Source organism: Oratosquilla oratoria, chromosome 44, assembly GCF_046742065.1.
Source record: "Oratosquilla oratoria isolate Oo_2021 chromosome 44, ASM4674206v1, whole genome shotgun sequence".
Taxonomy (NCBI): domain Eukaryota; kingdom Metazoa; phylum Arthropoda; class Malacostraca; order Stomatopoda; family Squillidae; genus Oratosquilla; species Oratosquilla oratoria.
This window is the reverse complement of record NC_134820.1, coordinates 23482805-23500383: the sequence shown is the minus strand read 5'-3', so window position 1 is coordinate 23500383 and position 17579 is coordinate 23482805. Positions and strand designations below refer to the sequence as shown.

The following is a 17579-nucleotide window of genomic DNA, read 5'->3' as shown; positions in this document are numbered from 1 at the left end:
TTTTAAATTCTGTTTACGGTAATCATTTCACAATCCAATAGCATAAACAGGCTGTAAGGTATGGTGGAGATGGGTTTTAGTGGTGTCACTCCCACAGGCTTTGTTTGAGCCCGTGCATGGGGGCATCACTGAGAACTTTGCCTCAGGGCAGTACTTAGGCATGTAAGGCTCTGCTGACTGCTTATAATTTTGCAGCAAATACCCCAGTTTGAAGACATTGGGAAAAAATCACAATTACTTTCCTTTTCATAATATTTTGTAAATAATTTGATGAGATTATATGAGGAAAATCATACTTTCAGTTTATAAAAATTCATATTTATTATACAAAAATCTGTAAAAAGCATTCCAATCCACAATTCTAAATTGTGTTCAAGATAATGATACATGTTTCCTAACTTACCCTACCAAGGTTAACTCTAACAGGCACTGAGTAAATTACCTCCTTGCACATAATTACCAAATGATAGTAAATGGTCCCCCACTGACAACAAAAAGTATAATAATGAACCCTTGCACAACACATGGATAAATTACAGACTTCACATCTCAACCTCATCTACTGGTTCACAACTGAGTGGTGTTTGTCTATGTATTTATGTATTTATGTATGTGTAAGCCCATTTCACCTTTTACAACACATGTGAACAATTACAGAAACTGACATTTAGGAGGACTAAGATATACTTCTTGAATGGATGAAAGGTTACTTGAAAGGCATGTACATGAGGCCAGTAGTACATACATACATACATATACCAAGGCTTTCTCCTCCTTAAAAGAGAGGTAGCCAAAAAGAAAAAGGCATAAAATCCTTCCCAACCATTCCATCCCTAAATACACTCCACCCCTCTCCACCCTCCCTCTTATCTTAGCACCTCCAGGATGACGGGTCATCCCTGCACCTTGTCCACTGCCCTGGGTCAGAGGCAGTGTCGCAAGACGCAGCACATCCACAGCGAGGCCACTTCATTAAATCGGCGATCCCCCCTCTCCATCCCCCCATGCAGAAAAGGAGAAGATGGGGAGAAATCCCTAGGCCAATAGTAAAAAATAAAAACTCAGGATGGAAGGCAATGAGTCATTAAGTCCCGTAAGTCATTACCAGCTCCTGTAATGTTCTTTGTCTATGTAAACAAGATGATGGAAAATACAATAAACCTGCAGATAGTGCAAAGATCATGAGAAGAGCGAGAGACAAGGAGGATGGTACGTTGTTGCAAAAATATTCTGATAACATACATGCCAAGAGTGAAAAATTAATTTCAATGACAAAAAATGCATAGTATTGGAAATGGGAAATAGCTTATAAAGACCATGATTAAATTATTCAATGGAAAGTGAGACTTGCAAAGGTTTCATCCACAAGATCAAATAAAATGGAAAACAATAGGTGTGAGATGGATGAAGGGTGTGTACATGCCTTGACTGACCACTTCGCTCATAAGGATGGAAGAATCCTTTTGGTATATACACAGATAGAAAGGAGAAATATCTGGGAGTACTGATAATGGATAACCAGTATCCTGACAAACATATCAATAAGACTGTGGGGAAGATATATGGATGAAGAGATGATGAAAGAAATTATATAATAAAAGTATAAACATAGATACATCAAAGGCTTTCTTCCCCCCTTATAAGGGAGGTAGCCAAAAAACAAAGGCATAAAAACCACTCCCACCCATTCCATCCCTATCATACTCCACTCCCCTCCACCCTCTTCCCTCCCTCTTATCTTGGCACCTTCTGTATAAACAGTGTCAAGATAACAATAATAGCCGGGGCCAATGACTAGTACTTCCATGTGGTGGTCCTGCAAGATGGACAGTGAAGTTGTCCATTTTCAAAACTCGTCAACTCCTTCAACCCTATCAGGAGGTTCAGCCCTGAGGGGCTGACATAGTCTCTGGGCTGGACCCAAGATTTCTTTCTTTAACCTCTTCACTCCAGGGCACATCGCACGTCTGGCAGCATTAGCTGCTCGACATGCGATGTTGTGTCATAATAATCATATTATAAAAAATAAAGTCAGTGCTCAATCGTTCGTTCTCTTTCACCCGTGTATTTTGATAACCATAGAAAATATGATGAAGCCAGTTTAGAGAGAATGGAAGTTACGTAGGTACGACTACAATAAATATAATCAAGATGCCGACGTCAGCATCATCGAGTACCCACTTGCTCCTCATGCCGCCTACGTAGGCATCACCGTATGGAAGTGGTTAAATCTCAGCTGATAGAGACTGCTCTCCTCTCCCTACACTTTCAGCCAGTGAAAAAGAAACAGTCCCACATTGATACAAAGGATTACAAAGGTGGAGCATGCTGACAGGAGACCTTTTGGTCCATATTTAGGTCGGATGCGAAAAAATAATCATAATAATAATAAATAAATGAATAGATAAAAACTATAATAATGTAAATAATAAATAAAATACATAAATAAATGCATATGTATAGTTAAATAATAATAAAAGGTAAATAGTAAATAATAATAAATTGACATATAACTAATAATAAATAAGAATCAAGCAAATAATGATAAACAAACAGACAAATGATAACAAAAAAATAAACAAATAATATAAAATAAATGATAATCATTACAGCATACAGTTCAAAGTTTCTTTCTAGAGAGTTCTGTGGGAGGTCCTGAGGACTGTTGCCAGACACTGTGGAGTTGCAGGCTTTCCACTTAGTGAAACTTATGTTAACAATTGATTGACTGACTATGAGAAGCGATAAAAATTATTCCTAGCCCTGCAATTAAGTCACATGAGGAGAGACTAAAAACACAAGGCCTGCTAAAGAAAATAACAATAAAAAATAAATGAATAAATAAATAAAAGAAAAAAAATTGAAATAAAATGAATAAATAAATAAATTGTGGAGAATGAGAAGACTTGATTGCAGTGTTCAGATCACTGAATGAGGTGGACAAAATTATGCATGAAATGGAGGGCATAATGTCACGGAAACAAATTCAAAAAGACCACATTTCTGAAGGACATGAAAAAATATAGTTTTCCATACAGATGTGTAATCTCCTGCAATAGCTAAGATGATAGAGCCCAAGCTGGAACCATAAACAAATTTGAAATGAGGTATTATACTGGAGAATAAGACTCGACCCCATGAGCACAAGAAAAGTGGGTGTTGTCCTAGTTGTAGTGCAGGAGAGACTTTATAAGAACACCAGACACAAGGGCTCATAAAAGCTAAAAATTAACTCAATATACTTCTAAAACTAGAGATCTGGCTCCAAATATAAGAGACTGCTGCTTGACTGATCATTGGAGTATAACTATGTCCCTCAAGTACAGTATTGACAACATATAACTATGCACCTAATACTCAAGTACGGGGATAACTAAAGATACCTCTTAATTTACATACATTTGAATAGTGGACAAGATGCAGGGATGACCCCTCATCCAGGAGGTGTCAAGATGGGAGGGAGGGAAGAGGGTAGAAGGGAGTGGAGTATGTAGGGGATGGAATGGATGGGAGTGGTGTCTATGCCTTTGTCTTTTGGCTACCTTCTGTGGAAGGGGAAAAGAGCCCTTGGCACGTGTATGCATGTATGTATGTATTTTTTGACTAATACAAGGTTTCACTGGGGATAAAAAAAATTAACTATGCATACTGTTTCATAGCATATGAGAAAATAAAAGAAAATACTAGTTTGTGGGATAGCCACACTAGAGCTGAAGTTTGTTTATGAACACAGTTCTGTTCTGTGTGTTGCTATTGCTGCATGTAATGCTATTTCTGCTCTTTAGGGCCACAATCTTGTGTACATACAATTAGTATTTCCGTTATCATTACTGAAGGGAGTGAGAGAGGTGAATAGGGGAGAAAACTATTTTGGAATGAATGTGAATGTGAATATTGAGGATTAATTGCCAGAATAAGAGATGATCCAGTAGATGGTGTACAAACAAGGTGTGGTGTGCCAAAAATGAACAAAAACTGAGATGTATAATGCAAGAGAAATGATGAGAGAGAATAGCATTCAAGAAGAAAGATGTACATAAGTATATATTGGCCAGGTAGTTTGTGGGAGGATAATCATGGGGGCATAATGGATTATGTAGTGGTGCCCATAAGGATTGGAGGAGTTCTGGATCATCAAGAATGGAATGAAAGCAGAGAAGGAGAGATGAGAGAAAATCACAGATGCTGAAATGGAATTGAATGAGAAAGAGAAAGAGGAAGAATACTATGCAAAGCTAAGAGAGTTATGGAATGTAGTGAAAAAGAAAGGGGAAATGAGGTAGAGGAAGAATGTCTGTGTATCAAAGACGAGTACCAAAATGTGTAATGATGGTATGAAGGATGAAGAGGATGGGAGGGAACAGAGGGGAAGTCAGTGCATGGAATGATGAAGTGAGGGTAGTGGTAGCAGAAAAGAAGCACACTTATGAGGAATGGTTGTAAAAAAGAAATGAGGAAGCATATGAGAGGTGTACAATAAAGAGGGGGGGGGAGGCAAAATACATGTTTAAAGAGGCCAAGAGAAGATAAGGTGTTTGTTTAAGAATAGAACAAAATATGTTCTGGAAGAAAATGAAGAGAATGTGAAGAGGTAAGTTGAATAGGGAATAGATAAATGGAAATAGATGGATAGTGTCTCAAGGAGTTTATATACTTCTTTTACACACATCTATAGTGCACTTTCAACACAAATACTACTTAATTACTAACACAAATTTCTCAAATCTTACCACTGGATTTCAATTCAGATAATTGCCAACTTAAATTAAGAGTGCATATAACTAAATAACAATATTTTAATCAAGTTTACATATAGTTTCCTCTTCTCCCTTTATTCACCAAATCCAAATGAAAACCCCACAACCTTAACTTTCTTATACATGTATCAGTAACTTGAATTAACATGGGGATGCATTTAAAGCCTTTATTTGTATACAAAAAAATAATTTATGTCTCTATAATCTTTTAAATGCAACAATAAATTAAGCTCTAGGTGAAATTCACTAACATACTTTCTACTCTGTATATCTAAAGCTCTTCAAATGGCCCAGACAGCAGATTTTTGCAGTTCTAACGTTGACCGGGCCACAGTGCCGAGGCTCCACTTGTTTGGTTGAACACTGTGAGCAGCATCCAGCTTGGGCACCACTTCTACCTGCACGGTCACGTGATTAAAACCAGCACCGTGCACCAATTTAGTCACCTGATGAGTGAAAGAAATATCTTCGGTTAATGAAACTGTTGGACACTGTCAGGGGCTAAATTCCCACATAAAGGAAAGTGACAACCTTTTGAAGACACCTGTAGTCTAAGTACAGGTACTACATATTGCTGTCCTTCATGTAGGAAAGCTTTTTGGTAACTTTGCTTTTCATTTTACTGCATGGAATAATAAATTTTAATTCTGTTGATAATAACCAGAGTTGCTATCCATGAGGGAATACATCACAAATACATTCATATACACATACATCATAAATAGATGGAATAAATAGATGTGGTGACAGCGAGATTAAGGAAGGTAGCTTAAAGGAGGGATAGCAGAAGTTAAAAATCATTGGCATTCTTCTGAGTAAATATTTTATTTTATATTATTTGTTTTCTTATCATTTGTCTGTTTGCTTATTATTATTATTTGCTTGATTCACATTTATTATTAGTTATATGTCAATTTATTATTATTTCCTATTTACCTGTTTATTATTTAACTATACCTATGCATTTATCTATTTATTTTATTCATTATTATTTATATTATTATATTTTTATTTATTTATTTATCATTATTAATTCTTTTTTTGCATCCGACCTAGTTATGGACCAAAAGGTCTCCTGTTGGCATGCTCCACCTTTGTAATCCTTTAATATACAGCAAGTACACCAAAGGAAAAGTTCCAAACAGTGGTGTCAGCCTTTAGGAAATATGTGTCACCTGGGACCCATGATGAGTACCTCCAAATGGTGGTCCTGTGAAAGGGACATCAAAGAGAATCATCTCCCTATTACCTGTCTTCAAGACCTGTCAACAGCCTCACTTCCATCTGACAAGCCTGATACTTGGTCTATGGACCAGACCCAAGATATCTATCAACTTCCATATATCCATAAGGACAGCTGATAACAGCAAATGCTGCATGCTCCAATTACTACATGAGCCATTGACATAAATAGTCATACATAAATATACCAAAGGCTTTCCCCTTACATGAGAGGTAGCCAAAAAACAAAGGCATAAAATCCACTCCCACATACTCCACTCACATCCATCCCCCTCCCTCCCTCCCTCTTATCTTGGCTCCTCCTGGATGATGGGTCATCCCTGCATCTCACCCACTGCCCTAGGTCAGAAGCAAGACACAGCACATCCACAGCAAGGCTACTTCATTAAAATGGTGACACCCCTTCTCCCGCCCCCTCATGCAGAAATGGAGAAGACAGAGAAAAATCCCTTCGGGGTGCATCAATTTATTTTTCATACATACTCCCTCAACCCCCATCTCCCACCCACTCCCCCTCATGCATCACAGCATCATCCATACACAACCATTCTCCACTCACCCCTATCTTCTGTCCTCTCCCTTCCTTTCTCAACAGACATTACCCTCTTTTCCAATGCCCCTTTTACCCCATCCATCCATCCCATGAATACAGTCATACACTAATAATACATAGACAAATGTTGACAGAATTTGAAGATGGGTGACAAGGAAGTGATTTTCTCTAACATTTATTCCACAAAACCACTATTTGCAGATATCAATGACTCCTGACACGAGGAAAAATATAGGAAGAAGATTAAGGGTTTATGGTAGCATGCAAAGTAGTTTCCAAGAATATGAAGAATGAGACAAATTAAAATACACATAAATACTGTCACAGGCTATACAGTTTGACAAAGACAGCATACAGGGAAAATTAGACATAAATCTTGCAACATGAGTGTTATGTTACCACAATCAATGAAATGGACAGATTCATACAAACATTCATACTAAAAGGCCTTTTCTCCCTTATATGGGGGTGGGTCAGTCAAAGCATAGACCCACCCTACACCCAATCCACACCCATCCAAAACCAATTCATTGCTCCTCCTATTCTAGCACTTGGTGGATGAATGGTCATCCAAGTTAAGATAGGTTACCTTGTCATGATTTTCAAACAACAACCATAACTTATATTTCACAAACTGAACAGTTTAAGTGGAATTTACCTGATGAATTATTCTCTGTTCCATAGCATCAGGTGTGCACTGGACTGTGATATTTGAAATGAGTGTATCTCCAGAATGCTGCCAGAAGCGAGGATTACTATAGCTTATGACACCATCAAGCTGTAAAATCTAAAAAAGAAGGTCATATTATCTAAACGGTAGCAAGGAGGGGGAAAGAAAATAAATCCACCACAACCTCCACAAAATAAAAAGGTCAGCTTATAAATCATCTACTAAAAACTCTAAAGTATAGAACCTGGTTCAATGCATTCTTGAGTGCATCTTCATATCCATGAGGGACCCTCAATACTAGCACAGCAGCAGACTGCATCAGCAGAGGGAACACTGATGCAAGAATGAGAGCAGCAAGAACAATTGAACATAGGGGATCAGCAACAAGCCAACCATACCAATCAATGAGGAGGGAAGATATTATAACAGCAATGCTTCCCATTGTATCAGCCACAATGTGTAAAAATACACCTGAAATGTACATAAAAAATAAATCAATAAATTGTGACTGGTAAATGAAGCCATAAATTTTTTCCAATTTTGCAACAAATTCCCACTTACAAAAGTTCTAGGGGAAAAATTCCCTAACTGATGGCTAATATATCCCAAATGGAAAAAAGATAACAAACCTTGCATATTGGCATTATGACCATGGCTATGCCCATGCTGATGACCTTGAGAGTGACCATGACCATGTATATGCCCTTGGTGGTTGTGCGAGTGCCCATGAGCACTATGGCTGTGGGAATGGGTGTGGCTGCAAAGATAAATGATAAACAGGAAATAATTATAAAACTTCATAGAACACACTAAATTCTTAAGTCTCTATAATCAGCACCTACAATTTTCCTTACATAGTTCAATAGTAGTACTTCACTGCCAATATGTACTTAAATCCTTGGGGACAATATTATTACAAAGAAAGAGTAAGAGATTGATCCTTTCATCTAAATAGCTCATGGCTACAGCATTTGATATTCAGTTATTACTTATACAACTCCCCATCTGGGGTATTGACTGTGTGTTGTTGTGAGGTAAAATCTGCTCAGTAGCATGCAGCTGATACTTTTGGGCCTATATGGGGTGCTCCTATGGATCAGAGCCATGCATCATGTCTGTGTTTGAGGAAATCTCTACTCATAGAGAAATTATGTTACTTTATTATACTGCGACTGTCCCTCTGTTATGCTGTACTCCCCTACTCTTAATACTGTTCTCTACCACTTCTCTGAATGTGCATTTCCATTTTTGCCAGGCCCTGTGGTAAGGGAGAAAGAATATTGCCATCAAGTGTTCTCACTGAGTCGTAAAAAGTGACTAAAATGGAATGGAGGATAGGTATTCTGCTCTCTGTAGCCCCAAAGGGGAAATTCCTTGAAAAAAAAACAATAAAAAAAAAGTGAGACTTGCATACACACATATCTTCAGTCAATGTTTTCTTTTATTATTTATCTATTCATCTGTTTATTTATTTACTTATTTGATTTATCTATTTACCCTGTACTGGGGTACTGACTGCATTCATCATCCAGGTCTCACTCTCATATATAACAGGTGGCACATCGGGTGGGAGTGGTTTCTATGCCTTTTTCTTTTTAGCTACCCCCCATGTAGGGGGAAAAAGCCTTTGGTATATGTATGCATGTACATCTACTATTTCCTCTGATATCTTTCACTTTTCCGTTCTGTTCTCAGGGCACTCCCTCCCTACTCCCCTACCTCATTCTATGCTCAGTCTCCTTCTCCAGTCTTCCACTTTCATATATATTAATTGACACATATCTATAGCCTCTATTAGTATCCCGCTTCTCTTGTAACATATATTACACACCTACTGTATATTTACCACTCTCTCCCTGCCTCACCCCATTTTGTCATCATTTCCACACTCACATCAGTTTCCCATTTTTTAACCTTGCCGCTGCATCTTCCAATCCTTTTTCACCAATTTCTTCCCATTCAGCTCTCTCTTTGCTTTTCATGTTTTCTTTGATATATGCTCTCCATGTGAGTTCTGTGGGAGCCAAGTTCAAGTTTTCCCTATACCAGAATTAGCTTCCAGTTTTCAATCCAAAATAAAGTTAAAATCTCAAATACAATAGCCTTCTTAACATGTGTTTGGCCTTACTGATATAACTATTTCTACTTTAAATGTCAACTTTTTACTCACCTGAAAGACATAATTCCTATCAAGTTGACAATAAGTCCACATACTGCCACTATCAACAACTTCTCAGTCTTCACTTGCGGTGGTTCAAAAAGACGGCAAACTGCCTCATACAACACCATAACACCAATCTTGGGGAAAGAGGTTTTCAGTTAATTGCCATGTAACAAAAAACATACCAACAATTGTGGGAAATATGATTTTCTATGTTATCTTTTACAAAAATATTAAATTCAGCAGATAAACATCTATACTTCATTTGATTGGATCCCAATTTGCAAGGGTTCTCCACATGAAGAGATTAAGTTTCTATTAACCCTAAAGCAGGGGTGTGCAACCTTTTTTCCCAAAGGGCCACTAGTCACTACTCTGTTGGTATGGAGGCCCACATAACCTTACTATTTCATGTTATTTACTACGATCGAAGACATATTATGTGAGATTATACTGATAAAGATAGATAAGTAGTTTGTTACAGATATTATTTAAATTGGGATCACAAAAATAAGAATTGTCCGAAACAAATGTATTTTTCTTACTATAAATGAGCAAATGAAAGGCTACCGTACCTTATTATTATAATGTACAAACATAAATAATCACTTAATATTGGTTAACTGGGTTCATTATCATAAGAATGATTAAACACAGACATTTTCCTGACCATTAATTAGCAAATGAAAGGCTACCCTCTCTCTGAGGGCCGCATTATTGCTTATTTATTTTTAGGAGAAAGGGCCGCAGGTTGCACAGGGCTGCTCTAAAGGGACACTGAAGCAAAGGATGCTCTACTGGTAGTGTTAAGGACCAAAACTTTTGGATAGTGTAGTCTAAGTTTAGCTTATCACAAAATGGAGCAAAGGGGTTATTTTTGACGTGATGTTTTTCAGTGGTATGGGAGAAGCAGCAAAAGACTGTTAAGCAGCTGTTTTGATGTGGCAACAGTAGCTATTATTCCCTTTTTTAAAGGGAGAGGGTAACTACCATTACAATTTAGAACAGGATCATAGGAGTGGCAATCTAGAGCTAATGGAGGGGCACAGCAGAGCTTACTGCCTCAGGAATGTGCACTCAATTAATCCTGTGTATTTTCATCACTTGGTTTGGGTACATTTGTCATTACAAATGTTCAGGTGAAGTTTTGTGTGCCTCATCTTTTTCTACATATTCTAACCCAAGTTAAAGAATATTTAAACAAAATCCTAATACATCTTAACATTAAAATTATGACAGCTTTTACTTACCACAGTTAAAAAGAGTCCATTTACGAAACCAGATAAAATTTCTATTCGACCATATCTGCAGAAACAGAATTTCAAACTTATCAATAACTTTTATGATCTATGTGAATGATTATTCAACTTTTAAACCACTGACAATACCGTAAACAAAAACATCTACCATGAGATACAAGGCTTCCATCATTAATATGTATAGCAAAAAGCCCTCTACCCTACACCTTTCCCACCCACTCTTAGGTCAGAAAAAATAGACCAAAATAGAGCACCTCCACAGATGGAGCTGGTTTATACCCACCATGTTATTATAAGGAAACCCTTCCCCTCATCAGATAAAAAAAATTATAAAGGAGAGAGGAACTCCTTTCAAGTGGCATAAATTTCTAATCCCTTAACAACTACAGGAATACCTAACTATACAACAGAGTGCTATAAAGTAGGTAAAACAAATGTTGGATGTAAGTGAATGCCCCAGGAGGCAAAAATTGAGGAGGGGGATGACAGGGTCCATGAACACAACCCCCCTATTTACATGTAAAACCCACCTCAATATACGAATTTTCGCATTGCGACCAGTCACCTGGGAACACAACTCGTTTGTATAGTGAGGTACTCCTGTATTCTCCACTTGCACTTTTCTCTTGCCTTCTCCCTTCCCTACTCAACATACATTCACCTTGTACCCAAAGCCCCCTTCACTCCATCCATCCATTAATCCCATGTACTTGGTCTTGCTCTCAAGTTTAATCCATCCATCTCTACCTTCCACATTCTTTTTGCTAGTCTTTCTTCACTCATTCTTTACACATGCCCAAACTATCCCAGTATTCTTGGTTCAATCCTACCTGCCAACTTTCTTTCCACCTCCACTATCTACCTTACCTCATTTCTCACTATCTATCCTTGTAACCCCCACCACATTTCTTAAATACTTCATCTCAAATATATTTTAACTCCTTTCTGCTTCCCTTAAATTCCAAGACTCTACACCATACAATGTCATGGGCACAATCAACCCTTAGTAAGTCTTCTCTTTGTATTCATCCCCAAGTACCTATTTCTCATGACACTTTTTATTAACCCAATGACATCTACTTGCTTCCCTTCTCTTTACTTCCATCATGTGAGCAAATATTCTGAGAAAAATGAAAAGAAATTAAAATTAGTCATGCTATCCCGAGGGTGGACATGTTGAGGGGCACAGAAAACTATGAGAGGAAAAAACAAAAGGTAGCTAGTAAATATATGTTACTATCTATCTATATACCAAGGGGTTTTTTCCCCCTTGTAAGGAAGGTGGCCAAGTTACTACTACTGTAAAACAAAAATCGAACCAATTGTTGCATTTACAAAACACCAAACCCATGTCCATTTACAAACTCCATCACATTTCTTAACTCCACACCTGACCCTCTAGCATGTCATACCCAATGTATCTATAGAACTCATTCTTGCACATTTTACCCAGGATTCAATCCCTTACACAACTGTCACCACAACCAATGTTAACCATCTACAGAATTATGAAAGGGATGGAAGTCCTTGATAGAGATGACTTACTAAAGTGGGATAGAAGAAAAACAAGAGGACACGAAAAGAAACTTAAAAAGGATAGTTACAGAAGAGATCTGAAAAAGAATAGCTTCCCACACAGAGTGATAGATATCTGGAACAAACTGAATGAGGAAACAGTGAGTGCAAAAACTATACAAGAATTTAAGATCAAACTGGATGCTGAAAGATACAAAAGCGGGTCACTACGAGCATAGCTCTCTTCCCGTAAAATACAACTAGGTAAATACACCCTTTTAATTACTTCCACTGGCATCTTTTTATTTTTATACATAGCTCTTAAGGCACCTCCTACTTTCCCTCCCTTCCTCATTCTATGGTTGATCCCTTCCAAATATTTCCCATATTCATGTATATTTATTCCCACGAATGAACTAGTACTGTTTTTGGGAAGACAAATTGATTTAATTTTCTCAAAGTTTAAGGGATGTGTGAGATGGGAATGAAATGGGTGAGAAGTTCTCTTTCTTATATTAAGTGTCTAACTTCAAGTTTAGTGTTGAAAAAGCTGAAAAATTAAAGCGAATGAAAACAGGAGAGAGACGGAGAAAGTTAGTATGAGTTGGGGAAAAGACCACAGGCAGGCTTCATACATACACTTCACATTAAAAGACCCAAACCTTAGGGTGCTGGTCGGAAAACTCCCAGACCCTCTTAAGCCTTTGCTTTTTCTTTTAGGAATGTCCCCTGTGGGGCTACAAGGAGAAGGATGCCTAGTCCCAATCCCCGTCCCTTTCTTCTCGCCTCTTACGATCCAAGTGGAATTACTTGGTGGCAGTATTCTTTTCCCCCACCACAGGGAAGGTAGGCGAAAAAGGAAATGAATATTCAGAGAAATTGTACAGGACAGTAACAAGGGGTTGGGGGACAGCATAATGGAGGGACAGTCGTAGTATAAAAGTGTCATCATTTCTCTATGAACAGAGTTTTCCTCTATCACAGCCAAAATGATGTGTGGCTCTGGTCCATAGGGGTGCCCCATATAGACCTTAAAGTATCAACTGCATGCCACTTTGCCACAGTAACATGCAGCCAATACCTGCTTAAAGAAAATAGCTACAATACTGATACTTATGTTTGGAGGAGCCAAGAAAAGAGAGAGGGAGGGTTGGTGAATGGGAGTGGAGTGTGTGGGGATGAAATGGGTTGGAGTGGATTTATCCCTTTCACTTTGGCTACCTCCCTTGAAGAAAAAGGAGAAAAAGGGAGAAAAAGTCCTTGGTATATGTATGCATGTATGTTTGGACAAAGGAAGACAAAGGTTAAGGAACTAGACACGAGAAATAATGCAGAAAAGGGACTAAGGGAAAGCTTATCAAAACACTCATCACTATCAACAACTGATGACAAAGTCAATGTTTGCAAGGTTAAAACTTAGTTCAAATGTTACATATACAATAAATTCAAAATATTTCATCATAACTCTTATTAGTATAAAATCTTGAAGTCCACATAGTAGCAAGGGTTTCTACAACTAAAATCAGAGCTAAGTCTTGCCTTACCCAAATGGAAATGTTTTCGTAGGTTTCCATCGTGCCATAACAGCAGCACAGAGTCCCATAACTAGGGCTGAGCAATCAAACAGCATGTGAAACCCATCAGATATCAAGCCTAAACTATTGGTCCACATTCCATAAATTAGCTCAACAAATGTGAATCCTGTAAATTAAGATAAAAATAAAATTATAATAACAATCAACAAAACCGAACCAAAACTACTCATCAAAATTAGAAATAAAATGATTACTAATACATTTCCAGCAAAACTGAAAGACCTAGGTCTTATGTCAATTACCTAGATTTAAGCAGAGGAAGTAGAATATGGTGCGACTGTTCCTGTCAGCCAGGATATCCTTGAAGGTGCTCGAGGCAAAATTTACGAAAGAGTGTGGCCTGTGGAAAGCCTCTCCTCGCAGTCCATACAAAGGTAATCCTGATTCTCCACCACCTAAACCTCTTCTCATGTCCTTGCTTGATGTTAATTGCAAACTGGCTGCAGATCAAAGGATATACTTTTAAGTCTTTCTACAAGAATATGGTCAACAAATGCAGGGTTCAATCACATGGCTTGCTTGTGTATAGGAGATATAAAGTACAGATGAAAAAATTATCACATACATATACTAAAAGACCTTTTTTCCCTTATATGAGGGTGGCCAAATTAAACCATACACCCACTCACCCACTAAACAACCACTGTACACCTGTCCAAACCCATTCATCACCCCTCCCATCTTGTCACCTCTACTTACAAAGACTTTGCATAAACATACGCTGAAACTCTCACCCTTATATGGGAGTGAGTGAGGAAGAAAGAGAGTGGGAGAAAAAGAGAGAGAGGAAGAAATGAGAGGGGGAAGAGAGAAAGAATACAGAGAGGGAGATTTAACTTTTAATTCTGACTGAACATTTCTAGCTCCAGCCCACTCACCTGCTGAGAACATGATGAAGCTGAAGACAACACCACCAGACATTGCATGTTCAGGGATAATTCCTTTACCTTCGCTTTTTACACTGGGTCCAATAAAGCTAATCAACACACATGTAATAATCATGGCGAGACTTCCAAATCGTGCTGTACGGACAACATCTAGCCTGTTACAAATGCAGACATAATTTCAAAATTCAAGATGTGTAAGAAATCTGTCCTTGTAAGATATATCACTCTCCTTGCAATAATACATATATAACTACTGAAACTTGGTAGCATACCTTTGTACACATGCTGATTCAATATAGTAATGGAGCACGAAGACAAACAGAGCTACCACAAATGCTTGAGGGAAGAACTGCATAATGTTTGGACTGGTAGCATCCTGGAGAGAAAAAAAAAATAATAATAAATAAATAAATAAATAAATAAATAAAATAATAATACATAAATAAATAAATAAAATGAGTTCTAAAAATTCGGAATTAAATAAAACCTTTTTAATATGAGATATGTGACTACTGCCTGATTCTAATACATCTTCATTTTTCTTACCTGAGTATACCATGTGAGGAATGATGCTGGGAGAAGCAAAGCCACTGACACTAAAGCTGAAATGGCTCGAAGACGTTTCGCTCCACCAATTTCAACCGAGATTCTTTTCCCTTGGTTGTTAGCATATACTTGAAGGACCGAGGAGATAAGCAGCACCACGATACCACCCTTGAGAACAAAATTATAAAGATGAATCACTCAAAAGTAAACTACTGTTAATGTGTACTCTTTTCACTCTTTTCTTCTTCATCCAATTTGGTGTTACTTACAAAGTATGTTGATTAATGTTGATTATAAGGAAGGTAACTAAGGGTATACACCCACTCCCACCCATTCCAATCCCATCCACCACAAGTGACCCGATAATGCTGGTTTCAATGTCAGGTCACTTCTACATACATACATATACCAAAGGCTTTTTTCCCCTACACAGGGGGTAGCCAAAAAGAAAAAGGCATAGAAACCACTCCCACCCATTCCATTTCCTATATATTCCACTCCCCTCCACCCTCCTCCCTCCCTCTTATCTTGGCACCTCCTGGATGACGGGTCATCCCTGCATCCTGTCCACTGCCCTGGGTCAGAAGCAGTGTCACAAGACACAGCACATCCACAGCAAGGTCACTTCTACCAACTATTAATCTTATTGAATAGATACTAGTGAATATGGCTACCTCCCTTGTAAGGGAGAAAAAGCCTGGTTTATGTAAGTACTAGTGAATACAAAACACGTTCTCCAATTACAACCATTTTCTATCCTTACTTCATGATCTGAAAGTCCTGTCCAGGCCAATAAGTAATATGCCACGTGCTGGACTCCGTGATGAATCTGCCCTTCTGGATGCTCCACTTGCCGAACAGAGTCATTGTCAAACAAGAGGAGGGACAGGATTCCAATAAAAAACCATAAAGATCCTCGTAACTTTCTGGGTCCTCCAACACCTGTAATGTTTCCATTCTTATATAAGATACAGTAATTGACTTAGGAGACCTGAATAATGCATTCTTTACATATCACATCAGAAACATACCTTTAATAACTGCTCCCCAGCAGGCCAGAAGAACAATATCTGAATGTTCTGATAGTAGAACTGTCCGCAATGGCCCCACTCTGGCTAGGCCATACAACCACATTAAGTTAAGAACTGTCTGTAATGCTGCATGTCGACTAACACTTAGCCAGGAGTGTTTTGAGAGAGGCTTGCCATTTGCAAAAGGCCTTTGAACAAACACAAATGCAAATGCACATCTGGAAGGAGGAAAAAAAAAACCCAGCTTCATTTCAATGCACTATGTTGTCTAGGGGGTTATCACTTGAAATATCTTGATCACTTTGTTAACTAAAGGTGTGTGTATATACTCATCTGCTATGTTGATGCATATCTTATATTCTGTTCTGGCTAAACTTAATTACACAAAAGGCTTTTTCCTCATAATACGGGCAGCAGTTGAGTCAATGCATGCACCCATCCTACACCTATTCCACACCCATCCATTCATTGTCCCTCCCATCTTAGCACACGGAGAGCTGACAACTGGTGACTGCTTCCTTTTTCCTATCACTTTCAGCCAGTGACACAGAAATAGTCCTACACTAATAAAACATACTGCTCCCCTTTTCCTACCACTTTCAACTGGTTACATGTAAATAGTCCCACACTAAAACAACACAGACAACTGTATGAAGTTTCTTAGAAAGATCTGTGGACTGTTGCCAGCCACTGTGGGGTTGCGGGTTTTCCATTTAATGAAACCTGAGGCAATAATGTATTAATTAAGGCTAAGATTATCTTAACAGTTCATTGTTATAATGCACTTCAAAGATTGTTATATTTCTAGCCAGGCACATTTACCATAAAGCAAGCATACAATACAAGAAGACATCACACTAGGAGGATGAAAATATCTGGAACAAAATTAGGATTTCTTAACAGCCTTTACCTACCAGATATGGTGGCTAGGTCACCACTGTTGCTAATTAGCCCAATGTCAATGGATATTGGAGTTAAGAGATAAGAGTTATGAGGGAATCTAAACAGAGGTCCTCCATCCCAATTATGTTGTAGTTATGTCTGTGTACTGCTGTGGTTAAATGATGACTGATTTGGTTTAACATCACAAACTCGCCCCCTATCAGGAGGCTAGGATGGTGCCCCTTACAGTGGGCTTTGTAGACTACAAAAATGTACCTTATCATGCAAAAGGTAGTTTGGTAGAATGAATGGAGAAGCCCAAGCAGCCATATTGCTTCCATCTAGTTCATGGGTCCTCCCACAGATCTCTCTGGGAAGAATCTTTGGGCTGTTGTCTTTGGTGTGTTAGTGGGAGACTGTTTCTGTGTCACTGGCTGAAAGTGATTGGGGAAGGAGTGCAGTTATTGGTTGTCAGCTCTCC

At 38.2% G+C, this 17579-nt stretch overlaps 1 protein-coding gene across 9 annotated transcripts in view; it reads right to left on the bottom strand.

Moving 5' to 3' along the window:
* Nucleotides 1-302: 302 nt before the first annotated feature.
* The window catches only part of LOC143022167 (proton-coupled zinc antiporter SLC30A5-like), a 42191-nt gene continuing 24914 nt past the window's right edge, over nt 303-17579 (bottom strand). For all 9 annotated transcript variants that reach the window (XM_076180259.1, XM_076180263.1, XM_076180260.1 and 6 more), the window contains 13 exons: nt 16217-16434; nt 15949-16127; nt 15186-15353; nt 14912-15015; nt 14631-14794; nt 13995-14192; nt 13702-13858; nt 10634-10688; nt 9393-9520; nt 7852-7979; nt 7467-7693; nt 7211-7339; nt 303-5203 (listed from right to left, as the gene is read on the bottom strand). In XM_076180259.1, the coding sequence (XP_076036374.1) occupies nt 5039-5203; nt 7211-7339; nt 7467-7693; nt 7852-7979; nt 9393-9520; nt 10634-10688; nt 13702-13858; nt 13995-14192; nt 14631-14794; nt 14912-15015; nt 15186-15353; nt 15949-16127; nt 16217-16434 (2020 nt within the window). In that variant the 3' untranslated portion in view covers nt 303-5038. The remainder of the gene's footprint in view (nt 5204-7210; nt 7340-7466; nt 7694-7851; nt 7980-9392; nt 9521-10633; nt 10689-13701; nt 13859-13994; nt 14193-14630; nt 14795-14911; nt 15016-15185; nt 15354-15948; nt 16128-16216; nt 16435-17579) is intronic.